Below are 21,122 nucleotides of genomic sequence, written 5' to 3'. Positions count from 1 at the left end.
GGCAGACGCTTTTATCCAAAGCGACGTACGTCTGAGAGTAGATACAACACAAGCAAGGAACTTGTATGCACAATAAGCTCAATAAATAATAATTTTCTTCCTTTGGCCTCCAGGTTTCGGGAAGCTCTGGTGGACTTTGGGAAGGAGCATCGCAGGGATCCGAACAACAGCAAAAGCAAGTTCTACCTCCACTATCTGCTGGCCTCCATCAGCAACTGCATCATCCTCAAGTAGGTTCTGGAGGAGTTCTGGTTCTTTAAAGGATTCAGACTGTTTAACTCCTCACTGACTGAGATCAGCTTATTTAGCAGGTTTACAGAAGCTCAGTGTCTCTTGTTTTGGTCCAGAAAGTCCACAGAGAGCCTCCAGCAGCAGCAGTCGTCCCGGTCGGCCGGTCGGTTCTCCAGAACTCCTCCCAACCCTCTGGCGGCTCTGGACCGGGCGGTTCGTCGGGCCTGTCGCCTGGTCATGGATCAGCTGCTGCTGGAGCTCCAGCCTTTCCTGCCCGGCCTGCTGACCCGACCCTGGCTGGTCCAGGGAGACCCAACACCCAAACTCTGCCGGGTTCTGGAGCATCACCTGGAGCTGTACGGGAGAGTCCGACTGCCATGTCGACAGGTACCAGGATCGCTCTGTAGGACCAGGTTCTGACATTCTGTACCGAGTCAGTGGTTGATGAAACCTGGTGAGAGTTTGTAAATGTTGGCAGCAAAGATATGAAGATTTCTCAGAGTGAATATTTATCTAAAAGCTATGTAAATTATTGTTCAGCTAATCTTTAGGGACATCAAGTTGTTTGATTCCCCTGTTGAATCTCAGTTATTTAATAGTTAATTTATACTGAGTTCTAAACTGAAACCATTGTCTGAGATAATAAACCATAATGTATGATCAGCTGTAGTTCCTGGTTGTTCCACCAGGTGGAGCCGCTTCCTGTGTAATACTGTAGAGACCAGAGGAGGCGTCACTCAGACTACAGTTCATGTTAAAGCAGAGAGCATTGTGGGAGTTTAGCAGCAACAGGCACCATGACAAAGACTTCTGTGGAGGTTAATGACCTCCAGCCAACATTATTATGTTTTAAATGATGCGTCCTGATGCAACTTAAGCAATTTTATTCTGACACGTGCGTGATACGAGATGTAAACAAAGAATACAGTAGATGCAACATTCCTAGTAGGTTGAATTTATTTAATCAGGAACATCTGCTCCAATATATTAACCAAATAGGCCGAAGAAGAAGGTCGTGCATGTCAGTAAATGCTATATTGTAGATCAGCTGTAGTTCCTAGTTGGTCCACCAGGTGGAGCCTCTTACTATTTAATACTGTAAAGACCAGATTTAAATGGCAGTTTCATGTTGGTAAGCTGAGAGCATTGTGGGAGTTCAGCTATCAAAGGGGCACCATGACAAAGGCTTCTGTTGCGTTTAATGCCCTCCAACCAGTAATTATTACTGAAAACAAAATGGAAGTGACCAGTAGTTTATGTATTACTGCCACATTTGCAGCCAAAATCAAGCGTTTATTGACAAAAACAGCAATATTGACACAGGACAAATGTTGAATTTGTGTTATTAGTTCATTGATAATTAATGGACAATTCTATTAATTAAGAAAATAATTCCTGATCTGTATCCCTGGCATCCTGGATCAAATGTGTAGTGTAGTGTGTGTTTGTTCCACCAGGTGGAGCCCTTACTGTTTATGACTACAGACCAGATAAAATGTGCAGTTTCATGTTGGTAAGCTGAGATCATTGTGGGAGTTTAGCTGGTAAAGGGGCACCACGACAAAGACTTCTGTGGCGTCTAATGACGTCAGGCCAGAAGGTTAAATCAAACTAAGACAGCTTTTTTTATCGTAGCAAACGTGATCAAATCCATTCAGTGATGTGTGATCTGAGTGTTTTCAGCCTCTGTGACTTCAAAAACAGCCGCACATTGAAAATAAAACTTCAAAATCAGGAACTATCATTAGAATCTGTATTGACTCAACCATAGTCAATTATAATATTGTTGATTTGCTTCGTTCTTGTATTTTTTGCTCTCCAGCGTCTGCAGGAAGAAGCTCAGTGGCTCACGGTGGTCGAATACGTTCGAGCTCTGATGCAGAAAAGGTTGGTGTGTCGCAGCGCCGACGAGAGGAAGCAGCTGGCTCAGCAGATATTACAGGACGACCAGCTGTTCAGGGAAATCTTCCACAGTCTGGTGAGGATGTGGAGGAGAAAATAATGTTAACTGGAATCATCCACTAAAGTTCATTAAATCACTTCATAGTATCGTGGTGTTTTCCTACAGATTTTGCTGTTCGAAGCTCTGAAAGCTGATTTTACAGTAAAATTTCAACTAATTTAAAACCACAGAGCCTCAAAGTTTTTCATAAAAAAGTAACAGGAAGACATAAAAATACTATAAAATAAAGGAAAACTATAAATAATGATGTGACATAATTTTGAAAATGTGGCTTTTAAAAATGAAAATGTGACATTAAAGAATTTAAAATATTTTGTTTTGAAGAAAAATATAAATTGCATATATACAATTTAAAAAGTGGCATTATGGAATAAAAATTCTAGTATTAAATTTAAAAAATGACAATTAGAAATAATAAAGTGGCATTGTAAAAAAATATGGCATTAGAAATAAATTATATATATGTTGAGATCATCACGTGACAAAATACAACAGTTTTATAGAATATTTTAAAAAATAATCTGTTATGAAGTAAAGTGAAATATAAAAGTAGCTGGCATTAAATGCATGAGATTATCTCATTTAAATTATTTTATCTTCAATCATTTCACGAAATATCAGGAGTTTCTTTAATATTTTCATAAGTGAAACTCTATATTGTACGTTAGGAAATAATTTGACGTTTTTACGCCACAATATTTTCCGTATGTTTTGTTTTTTAGTGGAGAGTCTGAGTGTCTAATTCTCCTACAGTCTATAAACTCCCTAGCCTAGCCGCGCTAGACAACCCACAGCAACGAATTTAATTCTCTGCCAGGGTCGACAACAAAAACGACAACAGTCGTGGAGCTCCATTAGCACCGACTCTGAATAATCTTTCTGTTAACATGTCTGTAATATACTTGAGCTTCACCCATTGACTGTATAAATAAGGCTTCACCGAACTACCGCATCTTCCGATTTCTGGTGCTCTAGGAACTACGTCAGCCTATTCGTTGTGCTGATTGGTTGTATACCTACCCAATTGCTGCAGAGTGATTTGATAGACAACCTTTTAGCCCGCCTCCCTCCCTGTTGAGAGTTCCTAGACCCTTGTGTCTTCAGAGCTGGGTCTAGCGCGTCTAGGCTATAAACTCCCAGCTCCAGCCAGAACTTCTGGTTTCTGCCTGATTTAAAATCAGTTTTCTGTCTGACAGGAAGCTGAAGGTTCGGTTCCTGAGGTGAATCCTTTGGCTTTGCTTCCCGTCATCGCCGACTTCATCCGACTCAAAGACCCAAACATGTTGACGCTGGAGGTGTCCGGACTGGCAGCAAAATATCCTGACATCAGGTAACCACACCTGTTTGCTGCCTTTAGTGGTTTAATGTAACACAAGTGGCTGTTCTGTGTGTAAAAATAAAACACCGTTCACTCATGACATGTTTGGTTTAAGCTAACAGGAGAAGCGGCTGCTCCATCTGCAGAATAACGTGATAATATGAGCGTGGTCTGACGTCTGTTTGTTGGAGTCTCAGGCAATTAATACACATCATTTAATTAGAATTATGTTCTAAAAACACAATAAAAATAATTAAAATAGTCAATTTTAAAATTAAATTATTATAAACTGGGATTTTATTAAATTAAATCAAGTTATCATGTCAGTGATGTGAAATAAAAAGTGATGCTATGAACTAAAATGTCCTTAAAGGGGCATTTTAAAGAGCTTTATCAGATAAAATTACATTAGTTAGATTAGGAAATAAACTGAGATATCAACATGCTGTTATGAAGTAAAACGTGACATGAAATAAATGGCATTATGAAACAAAAGGTATATGATTAAATAAATGTAATATACAATAAAACTAAATAAAAAACAAGAATGTGGAATGTAAAGGGGCATTATGAATTAATAAAGTGACATTATGAAATAGAAAGCTGCATAATTAAATAAATGTGAACATATGAAGTCAAAATAAAAAAACAATATGAAATAAAAGTGAAATTATTCAATAAAACCACTGAAATTAAAACTGATGTAGAAATAACATGAAATGAAACAGTGGTAGTGTAAAATAAAAATACAAATAATATGATATAAAACCAGACAATAAAATAATAAAATAAATGTTAATTTTAAGAAAATAATGTAAAAAAAAAATCCCTGCATTTTCAAAAACAGACATTCTGATATAAAATGTATAAACATGGGATATAATATCTTATTTAATTATTTGATAAGAACAAAAAAAACATAAATATTTACTGAGATTTAAGTGAAAAATGTCTAAAATAGAAAATTTAAGAGCAAAACAAAAACACATTTATTATTCTCTGTGATTAAAGAAAAAAAAAATCAGAGAAAACGTAAGAAACTTGAATATTTACTAAGACTAAAGTTTTAAAAAAAAATCCTAAATAATAAGTGGAGAATTTAAAAGAACAAAAACCTGAATAATGTCTAAAAATTAAAGCCTAAAAGCAGAAAACTATTGCAGATTAACAGTCTGAGTGTTTGTGTTTGGTGTTTTATGACTGATGTGTCTTCTCAGTGAGGAACACGTCTCGGTCCTGCTGGACGTCCGTGGAGACGTCTCCAGAGACGTCCGAGGGTCGGTCCTGGACCTCCTGGAGCAGAGCGCCCCCCCTCTGCCGGCCGGGTACCGACCCATCTTCAGCGACATCCTGGTTCCTCCGTCCACCATGGCCTTCTGCCTGCCCACCGCCAAGTGTGCTTAGAGCCGTTCACTGTAGACGTCAGGCTTCTGCTCAGGTTATTGATCCAGCCATCGATAGGTTTATTGATTGATCTCTGTTCACCAGAGGCCAGTGACTTGCTGGTTCAGGTCTGAGGTTCTTTATTGCTTTAAATTATCATTTTTTTCCTCCATCTTAACAGATTTAAACAGCAAAAAAAAAACAGAAATTCATCACATCTCTAAAACTAAAGTGATTTTATTTAACCCTTTAAACCTCAAAAAGTTTAATTTTTGTCACATTTCCCCTAATTTTGGACATTTAAGCCCCTCTAGAGCTTCTGAAAGTATTTCCCTCTCACCTCAAAAGTGAATTTGACACATTTCAGGTATTTAATCTTCTTTTTTTGTATTTTATCTTCCAGCTGTTCTGAAGCCTTTAAACACTCTGTTAACCATCTGGGTAAAAAAATTAAATCAATTTCCAAACAGATTATAAAAGATAATATCACAAATTAGCACATTTTCTAGTCAATTTTGTCATTTCTTGCAGTTTCTGGGTGTTTCTGTCTCATTTTTACTCACTGTAGGTTCCTTTCTCTCATCATTTAAAGACCTGCAGCTCTATGGAAACAGAATGAACTCAGAAATGTGTTTTTTTTCAGCATGATAAAGTTAAAAACACTAAAATATTGAATTTCTTTGGTCCACCGGTGTTATTTGGGGGAAAATGGAGGCTCCACATGCTGTAGATAATCAACTATTTACATTTTTACAGCTTCTACTATCAGTAGGAAGATGTTTCTCCATGCTGAATGTATCTTCAACGACTTGCTCCTCTCTTCACTGTTTCTGAGCCATGCTGACTTTATTTTATTCATCCAGTAGCTTTAATTTTTAGTCTGAAACTATTAGTTCTTATACAAAGTGAGTGAAAATTGGTCCAAAGTCGCAAAAAATGTCCAAAATGAGTCACGAATTGTTCAAAAATAACTCAAAAATGCTCCCAACTTACTTTAAAGTATCTGAAAATATCTGGACATTTGTCATTTGAAACAAGATTTCAGTAATTAAGGTGAATTTAAATCATTTTGGACGAGTTTTAAGCTGCATTTCATCATCTGTAGAAAGATGTTTCACCATGCTGAATGTATCTTCAACAACTTGCTCCTCTGTTCACTGTTTCTGAGCCATGCTGCAACCTGAAAACGCTCTGATTTTTTGTCATGTGGCTGTTAGTCACAGCTGAGTCATTCCTGACTTCTCGGTTGCATCAGGAGGAGGAACATTTTTTGTTTTTCACTGAATCTGATTTGCGTAAACGCTTAAATTTTGGTGAATTTTTGAATGAGAACATGTAGAATGAAGTGATTTTAATTAAATAGATTTTATTGTCTTTCCAGATAGAACAGTTCATCGCACATGAATCATTCTAAGACCCACAAAAAGCTGAAAATCTAAAAACAAAGCACGTTTATAGTTTCTGGCTCTGATAAATGTTTTTATTTTGTTGATTTTTTTTAATTTATTTAAAAGAGGGCTCAGATGCCTGTTTGGGAGCATTTATATTAATTAAAATCACCAAGAAAATATTCAGTTTTAAAGTCAGCTCCAGATAAACGCTGCTGCTCCTTTAAGAACAATTTCTGGCCTCTAGTTTTTCACAATAAAAGCATCTGAATTATCTATCAGCAGCTCCTGTTTGTGACGAAGAAAACTTAAAAATGTGATAAATCTCAGGCAACTTTGTTTTTTTCCTGTAATTTCTGAACAGATTTATTGACGTTTATTCATATTTATTTGCTTCTTGTTTTGGTTTTTCCAGCTGAATGTCCAATTTAATTTCACACCCCAGTTCAGTTAATATTTTTATCACCGAACAGAGTGATGCAGCTTTAAAATGAGCTTATGTACAGTGAATGTGATGGGATTTTTGTTAATGATGAAGACTGAAATTTAATTTAACAGCAGTAAAAGACGAATAAACAGACTATTTGGTCATTTTTAGGAAGTAATTATTTTTCTGTTTAGAAACTACATAATGTCGCTTTAAAGTGTCAATTTTCTGTTTTTATTTAAAGAACTCTTTGTTTAACTCTGAGTTTTTAGAGGCTAATATCTCAAAATTTCACTAAATAACCCATAAACTACCTGCATGGACCAAATATATCAGAGTTAATGTGCTTTGTCTAGCTTTTTACCCCCTTTACAGTTTTTTTTTTAAGGGAGTTTTCCACCTCTAATTAGATTTTCTGACAGATTTTATAATAAATTAGTGGACTAAATGGATAAAACTGTGTCGAATAAAGTTGGATTTAAAAAGAAAAATCAGTTTGTGTCCATAATACAATGTTTATGTTATACACAGTCCCAGAGTTATTGTTTATCTACAGGGAAATTTAAAAAAAAAGAAAAACTATAACATCTTTGAACTGATGTCCGAGGAAGCCCAGAGTGTTGAAAAAAGTTAATAAAATGGCATAATAAAATAAAAGTGATATTAAATTCCAATAAACAGATTCAATCAGATTCACAACATTTTGAACTAAACGGTTTTTTTTCTTTGAGGTTCTTCTGGACGGTGAATATTCAGGAGACCTTTGGCTGCTAATTCATTCCTCAAAAACATTTAAATCTCAAATCTTCACTTATTTTATTCAATGTTTTCCTCTTTTTAATTTTGCTGTTTATACTGAATGTTTTTTTGATTTTCTAAAATATATTTATTGTATTTATGATTCTTCCTTTAACATGATGTTTTTTCTTGTTTTGCCCTCTAAAGCACAACGTAAACTCTGTTCCATAAATACTGAAATAAATTCGTTATGAAATAAACTTGTGTTGTTTTTTATGAAAAAACTCCAGATTTTATCGCATTTTATACAGTTGCTGTTATAATTAGAAAACCTAATGTGGTAGATGTTTTGTACAGCGTGAAAGGTTTTAAATATGAATTAAATAAATAAATTAGAAATAAGAAACAGAAACATTCACTTGATAAATTGTGTTTGTCAGTTTTTAAAGAATTTTATATTGTTGATATAAGAAAACTTGATAATTTTTAAAAATCTACTTTCATGGAGTCAAATAAATACATTCTTTAAAAAAACAAAAATATTATATATAAATTTTATACATTAATTAAATAAGTTAATGTATTCATTATTAAATATAAATAAAAAAATGTATATTATTGCTACTAGTAGTTATTTAAATAATTTATATATATATATGTATTAGAATAATATTTTGATTGTTTGAATTTAACTTAATATAATACAAATTCATTTTTATTTTATAATATGTATTTATTTAAAAAGTTATCCTAAAAAAGTCAGATTTTGTTTATTGTGGCATTTTCCCCCAAATACCCAAACACTTATTTATTGACATTATTTTTATTATTTATACTTTTTTCATTTTTTATTTTATAGTCATTTTTATGCCCCCTTGTCTGTTTAATGTCTTTTTTAAATTTATGTCCATTTTATTTATTTATTTATTTATCTAATAAAGACAAAAATACACAAAGTTTATAGAAATCGACCACGAGTCCGGTCATGTGACCCGGAGTTTGTGAGTTTGACGTCACTGGCAAGATGGCGGCTTCCTTCGGAGCAACGCTGTTTCTGTGAAGCTGTTTTTGTCCGCTGTTTCTGGGGAGAATATTGTTATTTTTCCGGTAAAAGCAGCGGGTTTTGTTTAGTTTTTTTTCTGCGGTTCTCTTCAGCGGAGCGTCGCTGTGGCTGCAGCCGAGATGAGGACATTCTGCGGCAGAGCGAATCCGAGCACCGGATCTCTGGACTGGGTGGAGGAAGAAGAGTACGACTTCCACCAGGAGATAGCTAGGTAGGTCCTCCATGAGATAGCCGGGTGGGTCCTCCAGGAGATAGATAGCCGGGTAGGTCCTCCAGGAAATGGTCAGGTAGGTCCAGGAGGGTTTAGTAATGATGCTGGTTTATTAGTGATGCTGCTTTGGGGTTTATTTAAGTCTAATCAGTGTTTTTAACTGCTGTCAGATTTGGAAGAAGAAAAGTTTAGAATCACAGAGACTCTGAGGAAATTTTCTTCTGAATGTTCCACATTTCTGACAATTTATCCAAAAATAAACATGAAGAGTTGATTATTATTGATAACAGTTTCATAGTGAGATTTTGATTTATTAATTCTTAATAGTGACACAAGACGTAACAATTGTGAGCTTCAAAGTTTTCAGAAAAAAAAGTCAAAATTGTGAAACGTGCAGTCAAAGCTTTCACTGACCAAAATAAATTTAGTAAAGATGTAAAGTTATTTAATAAATTATCACATAAAAAGTAAAAATTCTGAGCTCCAAACTTACTGCGTTAGAATTATGAGATAAAATCACAATTAAAAAGAATTTTAAATGTAAAAAGTTTTTACTGGTGATGTTGACATCATCAGATACAGTCAGAATTTAGACTCAATGAGTCCAAATTCTGAGATAAAAGAACTAAAATTATTATTATGTTTTATTTGTTGGATTTGTGATTTTTCTGTGTGAGACGGTTGAAGGTGTAAAATGGTTTCAGACATTAATTTCTCTTTGGTCATTTATGTGTTAAAGCGTCTTTTTGGATAGTTACCTCTGTCCAATTGAGAGACCTTCAAAAAAATCCTGGATCCAGATGGTGATCCGGATCACCTCCAAAATCTAATCGATTGTTACTTGTGCTCTTCCGGACATCCTGTAAAAATTTGGTGAAAATCCGTCCATGACTTTTTGAGTTATGCTGTTAACAGACAAACAGACACACACACACACAAACACACACACACACACACACACACACACACACACACACACACACACACACACACACACGGACAGACAAACAAACAGACACACGGCATGGTGGAGGTATGCGCTTTCCGAGTGCTTTTCTAGTTTTTAGTAGTTTTAATCTGTTGTTGTGTTTGATTTTACCGTGAGTCAGTGTTGTGTTAAAGTCCTGAACTAAACTAGCCTAGCCGCGCTAGACCCAGGTCTGAAGGCACAAGGGTCTAGGACCGCTCGACAGGGAGGGAGGCGGGCTAAAAGGTTGTCTATCAAATCACTCTGCAGCAATTGGGTAGGTATACAACCAATCAGCACAACGAATAGGCTGACGTAGTTCCTAGAGCACCGGCGGATTGTGGCTAAGTCCCATTAGCTTCCCAACCAGCGGAGCCAACTGGTATATTAAGGATTTGCCATATCCCGTCGGCATAAGTCCAAATACGTCTTTCTTCTCAATGAAACACTTCAGTGCCGTCCTTTGTTTATCTTTCAAGTTGAATTTTAGCTTCAAATCTTTAAGGGCTGTGGCCAAAGCCGAGTCCAAAGATAACTGTTTATTGTGCGCCGGTTGTTTCTGTCAGAATCGTCACGCCTCTGTTGTCACTTTGTTACGCCCGCCTTCTGACTCTACACTTCATGGTGATTGGTCCGGTCAGTTTTAGGAGAATCCAGCCTCGAGCCTTATGGAGGGTAACTAGACCCTCCCTGACAGAGAATTGGGTTGTCTAGCGCGGCTGGGCTACAACTAAACTGTAGAAACAAACAAACAAATCTCTCCCATTCACGTATTTCTTCATGTGTTTGTGTTTCAGGTCCTGTTACGCCGACATGCTGCATGACCACGACAGGGTGAGAACTTCTTCACTCTGGACTTGGAATTATTTCTGTTCTTGATAATAATCGATCAGTATCACATATATGTTCAGTTTGAGAGGAAAGAAAATGAAGATCGTGATGTTCCTGCATCCTACACGACTAGCTTTTTAAATTAAGCAAACAAAAGTGAAAATTCTGATTACAAAGTCAAATTTTTGTAATAAAATATGTCAAAACTTTAAATTAATAAATGAAAGTTATAAAACAAAGTCAAAAGTTTAACCTAATATGTCAGAATGATGGCCTGAAGAGTGAAACATCTGAGCTAAACTTTGACTCTGGAAATCACAATTTTAAAATTCAAATCTTTGACTAAGTTTTTAACTATAAAACACATTTAAATTTTTGACTTTTTTAGGTCAGAATTAGGAGATAAATAAGTTAAGAGAAAAAAGGCACGACTTTGACTTTTTAAGTGGAAGTTAGAAAACGCAGCAAAAACTTAACACGTCAAAATGACGTCTTTAAGTCAGAACTTTGACTTTCTGAGTGAGAATTATGAGACGATGTCAGAATTTAGACTTAAAACATCAAAATAATGAGCTTTGAAGTCTAAATTATGGACTAAAAAGTCCAAACTTTGACTTTCCAAGTCACAAATATAAAACACAGTTGAAATTTTTGGTTCAAATTCTGAGATACAAATTGACTGATAAAGCTGTTAATGACTGAGTGTTTGTTAGATGCAAACAGATGTTTTTTCCTCTTCTAGAATCAGAAATATTACGAAGGAATCCGTTCCGCCGTCAGCAGAGTTAAAGCTCGAGGTCAGAAAGTCGTCGTCCTCGACATCGGAACAGGAACCGGACTTCTGTCCATGATGGCCGCCACCGCCGGGGCCGATTTCTGCTACGCTGTCGAGGTGCAGATTTAAATAAAGTTTATTCCACTGAAGTACAGTCAGTGTGTGTTTATGTACATATGAAGGGTGGGAGGGTTTTTCTTGTTTTTACTTTAATGTTTTTATTTGTTGTAAAGCCCTTTGTGTCACATTTTAATTGTATGCAAAGTTTATATAAATAAAGTTTGATTGATACACATTTGAACAAAGTTTATTCTGTCGTGCTAAAGACCCGGTTTACTTCCTTTATTCTGTGTTTTGCAGGTTTTCCGTCCGATGGCTGAAGCTGCTCAGAGCATCGTGAAGAAAAACGGATTTTCTGATAAAATTAAAATCATCAACAAACATTCGACGGACGTCACCGTTGGTCCAGGTCAGAGAATAAAACTGTTGCTCTCAAAAAGATGAGGAGCATTTTTGTCTGTTTTACTTTACAAATCTCTGAACTAAATAAATGTAAACTTTTTTCTCTGACCACATTTACAAACTTAAAGTCCCTCAGATCGACTGAGTCTCAGCGTGTTTAATGTGAACAAATAAATGAAGAATTTATTTAGAATTCTGACTCACTAAGGTCTCATAAATTATTCAATATATTTTTTAATCTTTGATTTGTAACTTTTGCTTGAGAAATTTTCTATTTTAATCTCATATTTGTGTTTTTCAGGTAAATTTCCAACTTCATGTTTTTTGCTCTTAAATGTTTGATTTTTTTCACTTAAATTTCAGAAACTAATTTGGTTTTTGCTCCTAAATTTTTCAGCTTTTATTTTAGAGTTTTTCATTGTTATTTTGTTCTGTTGGGCTGCACGGTGAAGTGGTGGATAGTTCTGTCTCCTTGCAGCTAGAAGATCCGTGGTTCTTGTCCCGCCCTTCCTGGGATCTTTCTGCATGGAGTTCACGTGTTCTTCTGTACATACGTGGCTTTTCTCCAGGTTCTCCAGCTTCCTCCCACAGTCCATAAACATGCTGAGGTTAACTGGTGATTCTAAAGTGTCTGTAGGTGTGAATGTCTGTCTGTGTGACAGACTGTTACCTGTCCAGGTGTCCCTTCCTTCACCCTCAGTCAGCTGGGACAGACTCCACCCCCCGTGACCTTGATGAGGGTTAAGCGGTGAACATATGATGGATGTTATTCTGTTTCTGTTTTGTGCTGCAGACGGAGACATGCAGGAGAAGGCCAACATCTTGATCACGGAGCTGTTTGACACGGAGCTGATCGGTGAAGGAGCTTTACCCAGCTATGAACACGCCCACCAGAACCTGGTCCAGGTCAGAGTTTAGACTTTAGTCCTGCAGAGACGTTAAATTCACCCGCATCCTTCTGACTGACTGATGATCGCTGCTGAACGTTCTGGTCCAGGAGGGCTGTGAGGCGGTTCCTCACCGGGCCTCGGTCTTCGCCCAGCTGGTGGAGTCGGAGCTGCTGTGGAGCTGGTCTCAGCTGCAGCCTCTGGAGGTGGACGGGTCTGTGCTGGCGGCGCCGCCGGCCGTGGGTCGATGCGCCGGAGCTCATTCTGTCTGCGACATCCAGCTGAGCCAGGTGGACCCGAGCAGCTTCACCCCGCTGGGACCCGTTCTGCACATGTTCAGGTAGGAGGGGGGGCCCACTGTAGTCCATGTTCAGGTTTTAGGGTCCAGTTTAGTCCATGTTCAGGTAGGAGGGGGGGCCACTTTAGTCCATGTTCAGGTTTTAGGGTCCACTTTAGTCCATGTTCAGGTTTTAGGGTCCAGTTTAGTCCATGTTCAGGTTTTAGGGTCCACTTTAGTCCATGTTCAGGTTTTAGGGTCCACTTTAGTCCATGTTCAGGTTTTAGGGTCCAGTTTAGTCCATGTTCAGGTAGGAGGGGGGGCCACTTTAGTCCATGTTCAGGTTTTAGGGTCCACTTTAGTCCATGTTCAGGTAGGAGGGGGGGCCACTTTAGTCCATGTTCAGGTTTTAGGGTCCACTTTAGTCCATGTTCAGGTTTTAGGGTCCAGTTTAGTCCATGTTCAGGTTTTAGGGTCCAGTTTAGTCCATGTTCAGGTAGGAGGGGGGGCCACTTTAGTCCATGTTCAGGTTTTAGGGTCCAGTTTAGTCCATGTTCAGGTAGGAGGGGGGGCCACTTTAGTCCATGTTCAGGTTTTAGGGTCCAGTTTAGTCCATGTTCAGGTTTTAGGGTCCACTTTAGTCCATGTTCAGGTTTTAGGGTCCAGTTTAGTCCATGTTCAGGTTTTAGGGTCCACTTTAGTCCATGTTCAGGTAGGTTCTGGTTCTGGTCCTGGTTCTGTCTGTTCTAACATCCATCTTCTTTTTCTTGTTCCTCCTCCTCAGCGTGGACTTCAGCAGAGCCGTCAGCAGCTCCTTCCAGTCCCACTCCTCCCAGTTCTCTGCTCGGTCCGGGGGTCGGGCTCAGGTGGTTCTGTCCTGGTGGGATCTGGACATGGATCCTGCAGGAAGCATCGTGTGCAGCATGGCTCCCAGCTGGACGTACCCAGAACCCAAGACGGCTCCGGTGAGATCCTCAGAGACCGGAGGAACATCCAGATCATGTTTAGTTTCACTCTGAATACAAAGCAGGCGGAGCTTCTGAAGGTTCTGATGATGTTTCCTGTTTAGTGGAGGGATCACTGGATGCAGAGCGTCTACTTCCTGCCGGCTGAGAGCAGCGTGAACGAAGGCGACCAGCTGCGACTGACCGTCTGTCACGACGACTACAGTCTGTGGTTCAGTCTGCAGCCGCTCGGGTACAAACACGCGTGTAAAAGTCAACACGCAACAGAACCCAGGCATCACTTTAATCTGAGGAGCTTCAGGAAGAACAGCAGCTGGACTCTGAAATCATCAAATCTTCAGACAAATTTCAGCTCAACCGTCTCTAATTTGCCTGAAATGTTTTGAACTAGAAGTCAAGCTACGATACATCCCATAATACTGATGCTCACAGTTGGTTCTAGAGAAAAAAATGGTCTTAATTTGTTCAGAAATAGTTCAGAATGACTAAAAACGGTTCAGAGTGACACAAAAAATGGTCAAAATGACTCAAATTGTCCAGTATTTTTCAGAACTTACCAAACTGACAAATGTCAAAGTGGCGCAAAAGTTGTCAGAAATTATACAGAACGGGTCCCAAATTACTTTGATTTGACAAGAACATCACAGTTGTCCAAAATTATTTAAAAATTGTTGGAAAGGATTCAGAAAAAAGTTGTATATAATGACAAGAAACTGATCAAAATGTCAAAAATTACACAAAAAGTATCCCAGGTTTTTCAATATTTGTCAAAATGACTTAAAAATTGTTCACAAAAGTTGTCAAAAATTACACAAAATTATCCAGAATTACTGTGATTTGACAATAACATCATTTTAAAAAGTTTGAAATTACTGAGAAAAGTGTACAAAATGACCAAAAAATTTAGAATGACACAAAATGTGCAGATTTTTGTCTTTAGTTATAAAAATAATCTGCTGTGATTGAGTTTAAATGTTTTTATTCATCAGAAACTGCTCAAAATGTTATGAAAAATGTTCAAAATTATGCAAAAATCATCCAAATTTTTTCAATGTTTGTCCAAAATTACTTTAAAAATTGTTCCAAATGGAACAAAAATGACTTTGATTTGACAATAACGTTAAAGTTGTCCAAGAATATTTTAAAATTGTTGGAAATTACTCAGAAACTGTTCAAAACTAGTCAAAAAATAGTTTATAATGGCATGAAAATTGTCCAAAATTACTGGAAATGTTCCCACATGTGTGTCTTTAGATTCAGGGTCGTCTGATTCTGTGGAGATTCTGTCAGATTTCATAGATTTTCTGTTTAATAATCTTTTCTGTTTCCAGCCAGCAGATCCCTCAGACTGAAGCTCCGCCCCCTCGGCCCTCCTGCACCTGTCAGGCTCACCTGGTCTGGACTCGACCTCGATTTGGAGAACTGAACGACAGACGGAGGACAGAGAGCTACGTCAGCGCTCTGAAGAGAGTAAGTGTGTTTAAATAAGAGTGTAGTAAAAGATATTGTAGTATAAATATAAACGTAGTAGTAAATGCGGTATAATGTGTGGATCCAGGTGCTGAGAGACGACAGCGTCTGCCTGTCTGTCAGTGATGGAAGCATACTTCCTGTTTTGGCCCACATGCTGGGAGCTAAAAAGGTGATTAAACATGATGATGATGATGAACTGGAGCTTCCTGAATAAACTCTGATTTACTGACTGGACGTTTGTTTCTGCTCAGGTGTTCTCTTTAGAAAACTCCAGGATGTCCAGACAGGTGATCGAACAGGTAAAGTACAAACACTCGATGCTTCACCTCGTTGTTTAGACGCTCTGTGGTGTTTTTGCAGTTTTAGATGCAGCTCTGTGGAAAAGTTTGAAGTGCTAAAACTTTTTGTTTCCATTTTTCAGGTCCAGTAATTATTCATTGCTGTTGTTATTTTGGACAACATTGAGTTAATTTGGACGTTTTTTTTAATCATATTTAAGAAAAAGATTGAGTAATTTTGGACGATTTTGTGTCAAAATAGTAAAAAACTGGAACCTTGTCTGGTCAGATTCTACTGATGTTCGAGCCTCAAAAGTTGGTGAAATGTCGACCAAAGACTGTATTTTAGTAGAAAACCACCACAAAGTTACACATTTGACACTTTCTTTTGTTTTCACAGTTTCTAGCTCTGATAAATGGTGTAATTTTAGTAGTTTCTTTAAAAGATAACCTGCCTTTCCTTGCCTGGAAAATCCAGACTGACTTTATTTATGTATTAATATAAATACAAGTAAAGGCAGTCTGGCATTGTGATGATAGGAGACGATTTCAAAAAGGAGGGGCTAACAAATGCAGCTTGAACGAGAAAGAACCAATCAGCGTAACACGGATGTGACGCACAAACAAATCGACCTTGAAGTCCATGTAGTCCAAACAACAATGGCATGCAGCCGAGAAAGCGTCACAGTGAATGATTACTGCTGTTTTTGTCACAAAAATCTGCGAATACATGGGGTACTCTCAAGTACAACACTTATTTTTGAAAAGGCTACGGAACGAAAGACTCCTTCTGAACGATTAGCGGCTACTTCTTGCTGTGGTTTTAAGGTCAAATCCAGCTCATTCAAAACAGAAGAAAGAGCGATGGTAAAAGATCGATGTGTTGCGGTCGCCATCTTGAATGTTTGTGTTTGGTTACGGGAGGTGCGCAGGTGTTTTATGGGTAATCCAGGCGCTGAAGATGACGCAGCATTCACTCCCGCCTCCCGTGCCAAACTTTCCCGGGAGGGAAACGCGATTCAATTCGCACAATGCCAAACTGATTCTCCTGTATCTCCTAACATGGAGATAGGAGATTACATGGAGATTCAGTTTGGATTTTCCAAGCTATGCCTTTCTAACCCACTAGTTTCTTTGGTCCTCAAAGAGTGTTTCTGTGTAAGAATACAACATCTAAACTCGAGTATTTCTGTATATGAGCAGAGGAATGCTGAACTCTGATGAATCCTGTTTGTGTTCAGGTGTTGGACGTGAACTCGATAAAAGGAGGAGTGGAGCTGCTGGAGATCAGACCTGACCAGCTGACCAGCAGTGATCTGGGAGGACAACAGGTTGGTCTGCTAAAGTTTAGCCAAACGCTTTGATACAAGCTCTATGATTTTAATATATGACTAAATTAATCCTGTAGTATCTCCAGAAATGAAGCTCCAGCTTACAGGGACTTTATGGAGACATAACACCAGTCTGGATTGAACATTTTGCACCTTTTTTTTCCCATTTTGAAGCCCCAGTGATTTAAAGTCTATCCTCTGCTGGATCCATTCTCGTCTTTTTGTGCGTCTTCTAACCAAACTTAACTAACGTGTAACTCCAGATCTCGGTTCTGGTCGGAGAACCCTACTTCAGCACCAGTCTGTTGCCGTGGCATTCCCTCTTCTTCTGGTTCTGTCGCTCTGCTCTGTCCGGACTCCTGCGACCCGACGCCTCCATCCTGCCTGGATCTGCCTCCCTGCACGTGGTGGCCGTGGAGTTCCAGGTGAAAAAATGTTCTAGACGAGCTTTACCTGCCTCCGTGACATCTAGAATAGGACCAGATAAAGCCCAGAGAAATTTCTTTTGCCAGATTTTGCTCAGAAAAAACCTTAAAAATGAACCTGTGTTGTTTTTGTGTGTTTTTTTTTTTTTGGTGTTTGTCAGGATTTGTGGAGGATCAGAGCTCCGTGTGGAACCTGTGAAGGCTTCGACGTCACTCCCATGGACGAAATGGTCCAGGTAAAACTCAAAGGTTTGAAAATCATTTGTGGTTTTGTCATGGGTCAGTTTGTACACCCAATGACGCCTGCTTTGTCATATTTTAATCATGGAGACAATTAAAATTCATGATCAAAAATGGACATCTCTTAGTGTAACATCTACGAGTCTCTTATGACCCTCGCAATGGATTAAACAAGTTAAACATGTTTAATCACTTTTGTTCATTTGGATTGTTGTAATCATTTTGTTGTAATTTTCGCCACTTTTTGGTCATTTTGTTTAACAGTTTTGGTTGTTTTGCATCTTTTTGTGTTAATTTTGCATCAAAATTTGGTCATTTTGAGTCATTTTGTGCATATTTTGCATCCCTTCACTGGATCAATTCAGTAGCCTTGGATCCAGATGTGGATTGAACTATTTTCAGCCTCATTTGTGTGACATTAGCACGTTTCCACAAGTTCGGCTCAGTTGTATTATTAGCTAATTGGCTGTAGTAATGCCGTCCTCGTGAAAGTTAGTTCTGGTCGGAGGTCATTAACCTCCACAGAAGTCTTCGTCATGGTGCCCGTTGCTGCTAAACTCCCACAATGCTCTCTGCTTTAACATGAACTGTAGTCTGGGTGACGCCGCCTCTGGTCTCTACAGTATTAAACAGGAAGAGGCTCCACCTGGTGGAACAACCAGGAACTACATCTGATCTATGATACGATATCTAACATGCGTGACCTTCTTCTTCTTCTGACAAATTGGTTAATCGGTTATTTATCAATGGCAATCAGTCAATTAATCCATACCATCGCTAGTTTGTGCATTATAAAATATTGTATAAGAGCAAATCATCCATAAAACTCTGATTATTGGTTTATTGATCATCGATCTCCGGTGTCTCCGCAGAAGTCTCTGGATTTCCGTGAGTCCCGTGAGGCGGAACCTCATCCTCTGTGGGAGTATCCCTGCCGGGCCTTGACTCAGTCCGAATCAGTCATGACCTTCGACTTCACCCAGAGCGTCCCTCAGCAGCCAATCAGCAGCCAGGGATCGCTACCATTCATCAGGTGGAGACAGTTAATCAATAATCACCATTTAATCTGTGTTTTATCTCCTGTAAGAACCACTGGTGTGGACAATTTAAAGGATCAGACAAAAGTAGAAGAGAAACCAGCTCTTTTATGTGTGAAGTTTTTCCAATATCTTCCATTATTGATCTCCAATCAGCAGTCTGTAGATGGTGATTGATAATAAACAGTTTTCAGGTAGAGGCTGTTTGTGTCTTCAGAGGTTTTTACATTCAGTTGTCGGGTCAGTAACAGCAGTGTGTTTCAGGGCTGGTCGTTGCCATGGCGTCGCCTTGTGGATGGAGTACCACCTGACTGATGACATCACCGTCAGTGCCGGTCTGACTGGACCAATCAGTGAGCAGGTCAGTCCTCTTTGGTTTATTCCATCCTGATCACTCAGCTGCCTCTGATTTACTTAAAACTTTTTTAAATCATAAACTGCAAATATTTATAAGGATATTTTTTAGAATTTTGACTTAATATAAACTAGAAACAAATCCCAGCAGAGTGTTTAGTACACTGATGTCATCTTAATGATCTAGTGCAGTGATCATTCATAAAAAACGACACAAGTTTATGACAAGTCTCTTCAAAACCAAGATTTATTTATTGGCATTCTTTATCTTTGACTCAGCCACTTTTTCTAGAAATTCTATATTTTTTTTCAGTTTTCTGGTTGTAAATCCATCTAGATGGTATTTTGGGAAAGATAAATCCGTTCCTGTCACCTAATAGTGAAGAGCACTGAAATATTCCCGTAAAACAGACAAAAACAGGCTTTATTGGGAGCTTTGGCGATTTTAGACTTAAACCAAACATATTTAGATTTTATAAGCTGAAGAGAAACAAATGATGCCTCAAATGTCATCATAGTGAAAACACTTCCAACACCAGAATGAAAAAAAGATAAATTACAAGTCAAAGACCTGAATTCTGCAGAAAATTAAAGTCAGGACCGGTTGAAAGGCCCTTTATTGGCTCATTAATAGACTTTTAAATGTGTAAGAAGCTCAGTAGCTGCTGGAGGTGGAGCTACTTTAGTCTAGTGGTGCCCAACCGGTGGTTTGGGGGCCTCTGAAGGGACAGCAGATCAATCTGAGGGGTCGTAGGATGATTCACAGAACAGTAAACAAGTTCTGAAATATAAATCGGTGTTTTCCGTGGGGCTAATACGCTGAGAATCATTGTTTTATGACGTTATTGAGCTTATAGATGAACACGATTAGCACCTCCAGCTGAACTACAGGGTGAAATCTTCAACCTGTGCTTGTTCTCCATCCTCCTGCAGGGCGACTGTGTCTGGAGCCGACACAGGAAACAGGGAGTTTATTTCCTCAGGACGCCGGTGGAGAGTTCAGATGACGGCAGATCTGCGGTTTCTTACAGCTTCACCTTCGAACCCGGTTTAGGAGACATTAAGATGGACTTTAAGGTCACGCCTCAGTGATCTGACGGCTGAGTTTCACCTTTTAGCTTTTATACTGAACGGATTTACAGAAATGAACCTCCAGAACGGAGCTGACGCTGTCATCAGACTGAACATTATTCATGTGAAATCTGTTGTTTTTGGGGTGAAAACTGAAGGGAAATTGCAGGTTTTGCTTTAATACACAGTGTTTTGGCTCCTTTAATCTGTACAATGAAGGCAGAGAAGTTACTAAAACCTTGAGATGGAGAATTCAGGAAATAAGTTCTCAGATTTTGTTCACATATTTGGGACCTAAAACCTAAATTCTGTGAAATATTTTTGTTGAATTTTCAGGATTTCAAATGTTTCCAGACCTGGTTTGGTGAATTAAGTAAAAATGTTTTACCTAGAAAGACGTATGTAGGATTCAAAGTCTCTAGAAATAAAACTCTAAAGGTCAAGAAGCTTGGTGAGGAAACAGACAGAACGATTGAATGGATCCAGGAGACGCACATTTTTTATTTATTCATTCCTGAAAATGAAACAAAAAGTGCTGAATTTCCAAACCAAGTTGGTATTGTGTCTGAAAATGAAATAAAGATGTTCTAAAATGATTAAAAATGATCCAAAATGACAATAATGAGTAATTATTCAGGGGCGAATCCAGATTCATTTTAGTGGGAACAACAAAAATATTTTTATTGTGATTTAAGGGTTTGTTTCATTTTTAAGGTTGGAGTTAAAATCTTGACAGAAAAAAAAGATTAAAGAAATAAACTACAAAAAAAAAGCAAAGGAAAAAAGCATTTAATACAATAAAACTTTTAAAAAGAAAATTAAATATTGAATAAATATTAAATTACATTAAACAGACAAAATATTTAATTAGATCATTAAACAGGAGATACAAAACATGTAATTATGAAATGAAATACTTTTTAAACATTAAAGATGAAATAATTATTAATGATGAAAAAATACAATGAAACAGAAGAATATTAAATATTGAAACATTTAAAAAGAAAAACCTTAAAGATTTAATTTA

The 21,122-nt window shown here is 37.9% G+C and overlaps 2 protein-coding genes across 3 annotated transcripts in view; both read left to right on the top strand.

Annotated features, from left to right (window-relative positions):
• The window catches only part of exoc3l1 (exocyst complex component 3-like 1), a 30,348-nt gene extending 24,813 nt beyond the window's left edge, over window positions 1-5,535 (top strand). The window contains exons 13-17 of the mRNA XM_051951819.1: window positions 114-230; window positions 348-618; window positions 2,054-2,209; window positions 3,391-3,524; window positions 4,730-5,535. Coding sequence (XP_051807779.1) covers window positions 114-230; window positions 348-618; window positions 2,054-2,209; window positions 3,391-3,524; window positions 4,730-4,916 — 865 coding nt within the window. The 3' untranslated portion in view covers window positions 4,917-5,535. The remainder of the gene's footprint in view (window positions 1-113; window positions 231-347; window positions 619-2,053; window positions 2,210-3,390; window positions 3,525-4,729) is intronic.
• A 2,913-nt stretch (window positions 5,536-8,448) lies between these two features.
• Window positions 8,449-20,701, top strand: prmt7 (protein arginine methyltransferase 7). 2 transcript variants are annotated; one of them, XM_022220131.2, is made up of 17 exons: window positions 8,451-8,722; window positions 10,487-10,523; window positions 11,263-11,412; window positions 11,656-11,764; window positions 12,551-12,663; window positions 12,755-12,984; window positions 13,706-13,886; window positions 13,991-14,118; window positions 15,218-15,356; window positions 15,445-15,528; window positions 15,611-15,658; window positions 16,879-16,968; window positions 17,232-17,393; window positions 17,555-17,629; window positions 18,506-18,666; window positions 18,935-19,031; window positions 19,958-20,701. In XM_022220131.2, the coding sequence occupies exons 1-17, from the start codon at window positions 8,631-8,633 to the stop codon at window positions 20,114-20,116; spliced, it is 2,055 nt and encodes a 684-aa protein (XP_022075823.1). In that variant the 5' UTR covers window positions 8,451-8,630; the 3' UTR covers window positions 20,117-20,701. The 2 variants fall into 2 exon arrangements, with proteins under 2 accessions (XP_051807780.1, XP_022075823.1); XM_051951820.1 differs by lacking the exons at window positions 18,935-19,031; window positions 19,958-20,701 and having other exon boundaries at window positions 8,449-8,722; window positions 17,555-17,642; window positions 18,506-18,656.
• The last annotated feature ends 421 nt before the right edge of the window (window positions 20,702-21,122 follow it).

Source organism: Acanthochromis polyacanthus, chromosome 8 (genome assembly GCF_021347895.1).
Source record: "Acanthochromis polyacanthus isolate Apoly-LR-REF ecotype Palm Island chromosome 8, KAUST_Apoly_ChrSc, whole genome shotgun sequence".
NCBI classification, from domain to species: domain Eukaryota; kingdom Metazoa; phylum Chordata; class Actinopteri; family Pomacentridae; genus Acanthochromis; species Acanthochromis polyacanthus.
Note: the sequence above shows the minus strand (reverse complement) of the source record. Positions and strands in the feature narration are given on the sequence as shown.

Bases quoted from the DNA above. Each gene is read 5' to 3' on its own strand.
- prmt7 (XM_022220131.2), top strand. From the start codon at position 8,631: ATGAGGACATTCTGCGGCAGAGCGAATCCGAGCACCGGATCTCTGGAC. The intron at 13,887-13,990 runs GTGAGATCCTCA...TTTCCTGTTTAG, and splicing joins CAGAACCCAAGACGGCTCCG to TGGAGGGATCACTGGATGCA. The intron at 16,969-17,231 runs GTTGGTCTGCTA...GTGTAACTCCAG, and splicing joins GTGATCTGGGAGGACAACAG to ATCTCGGTTCTGGTCGGAGA.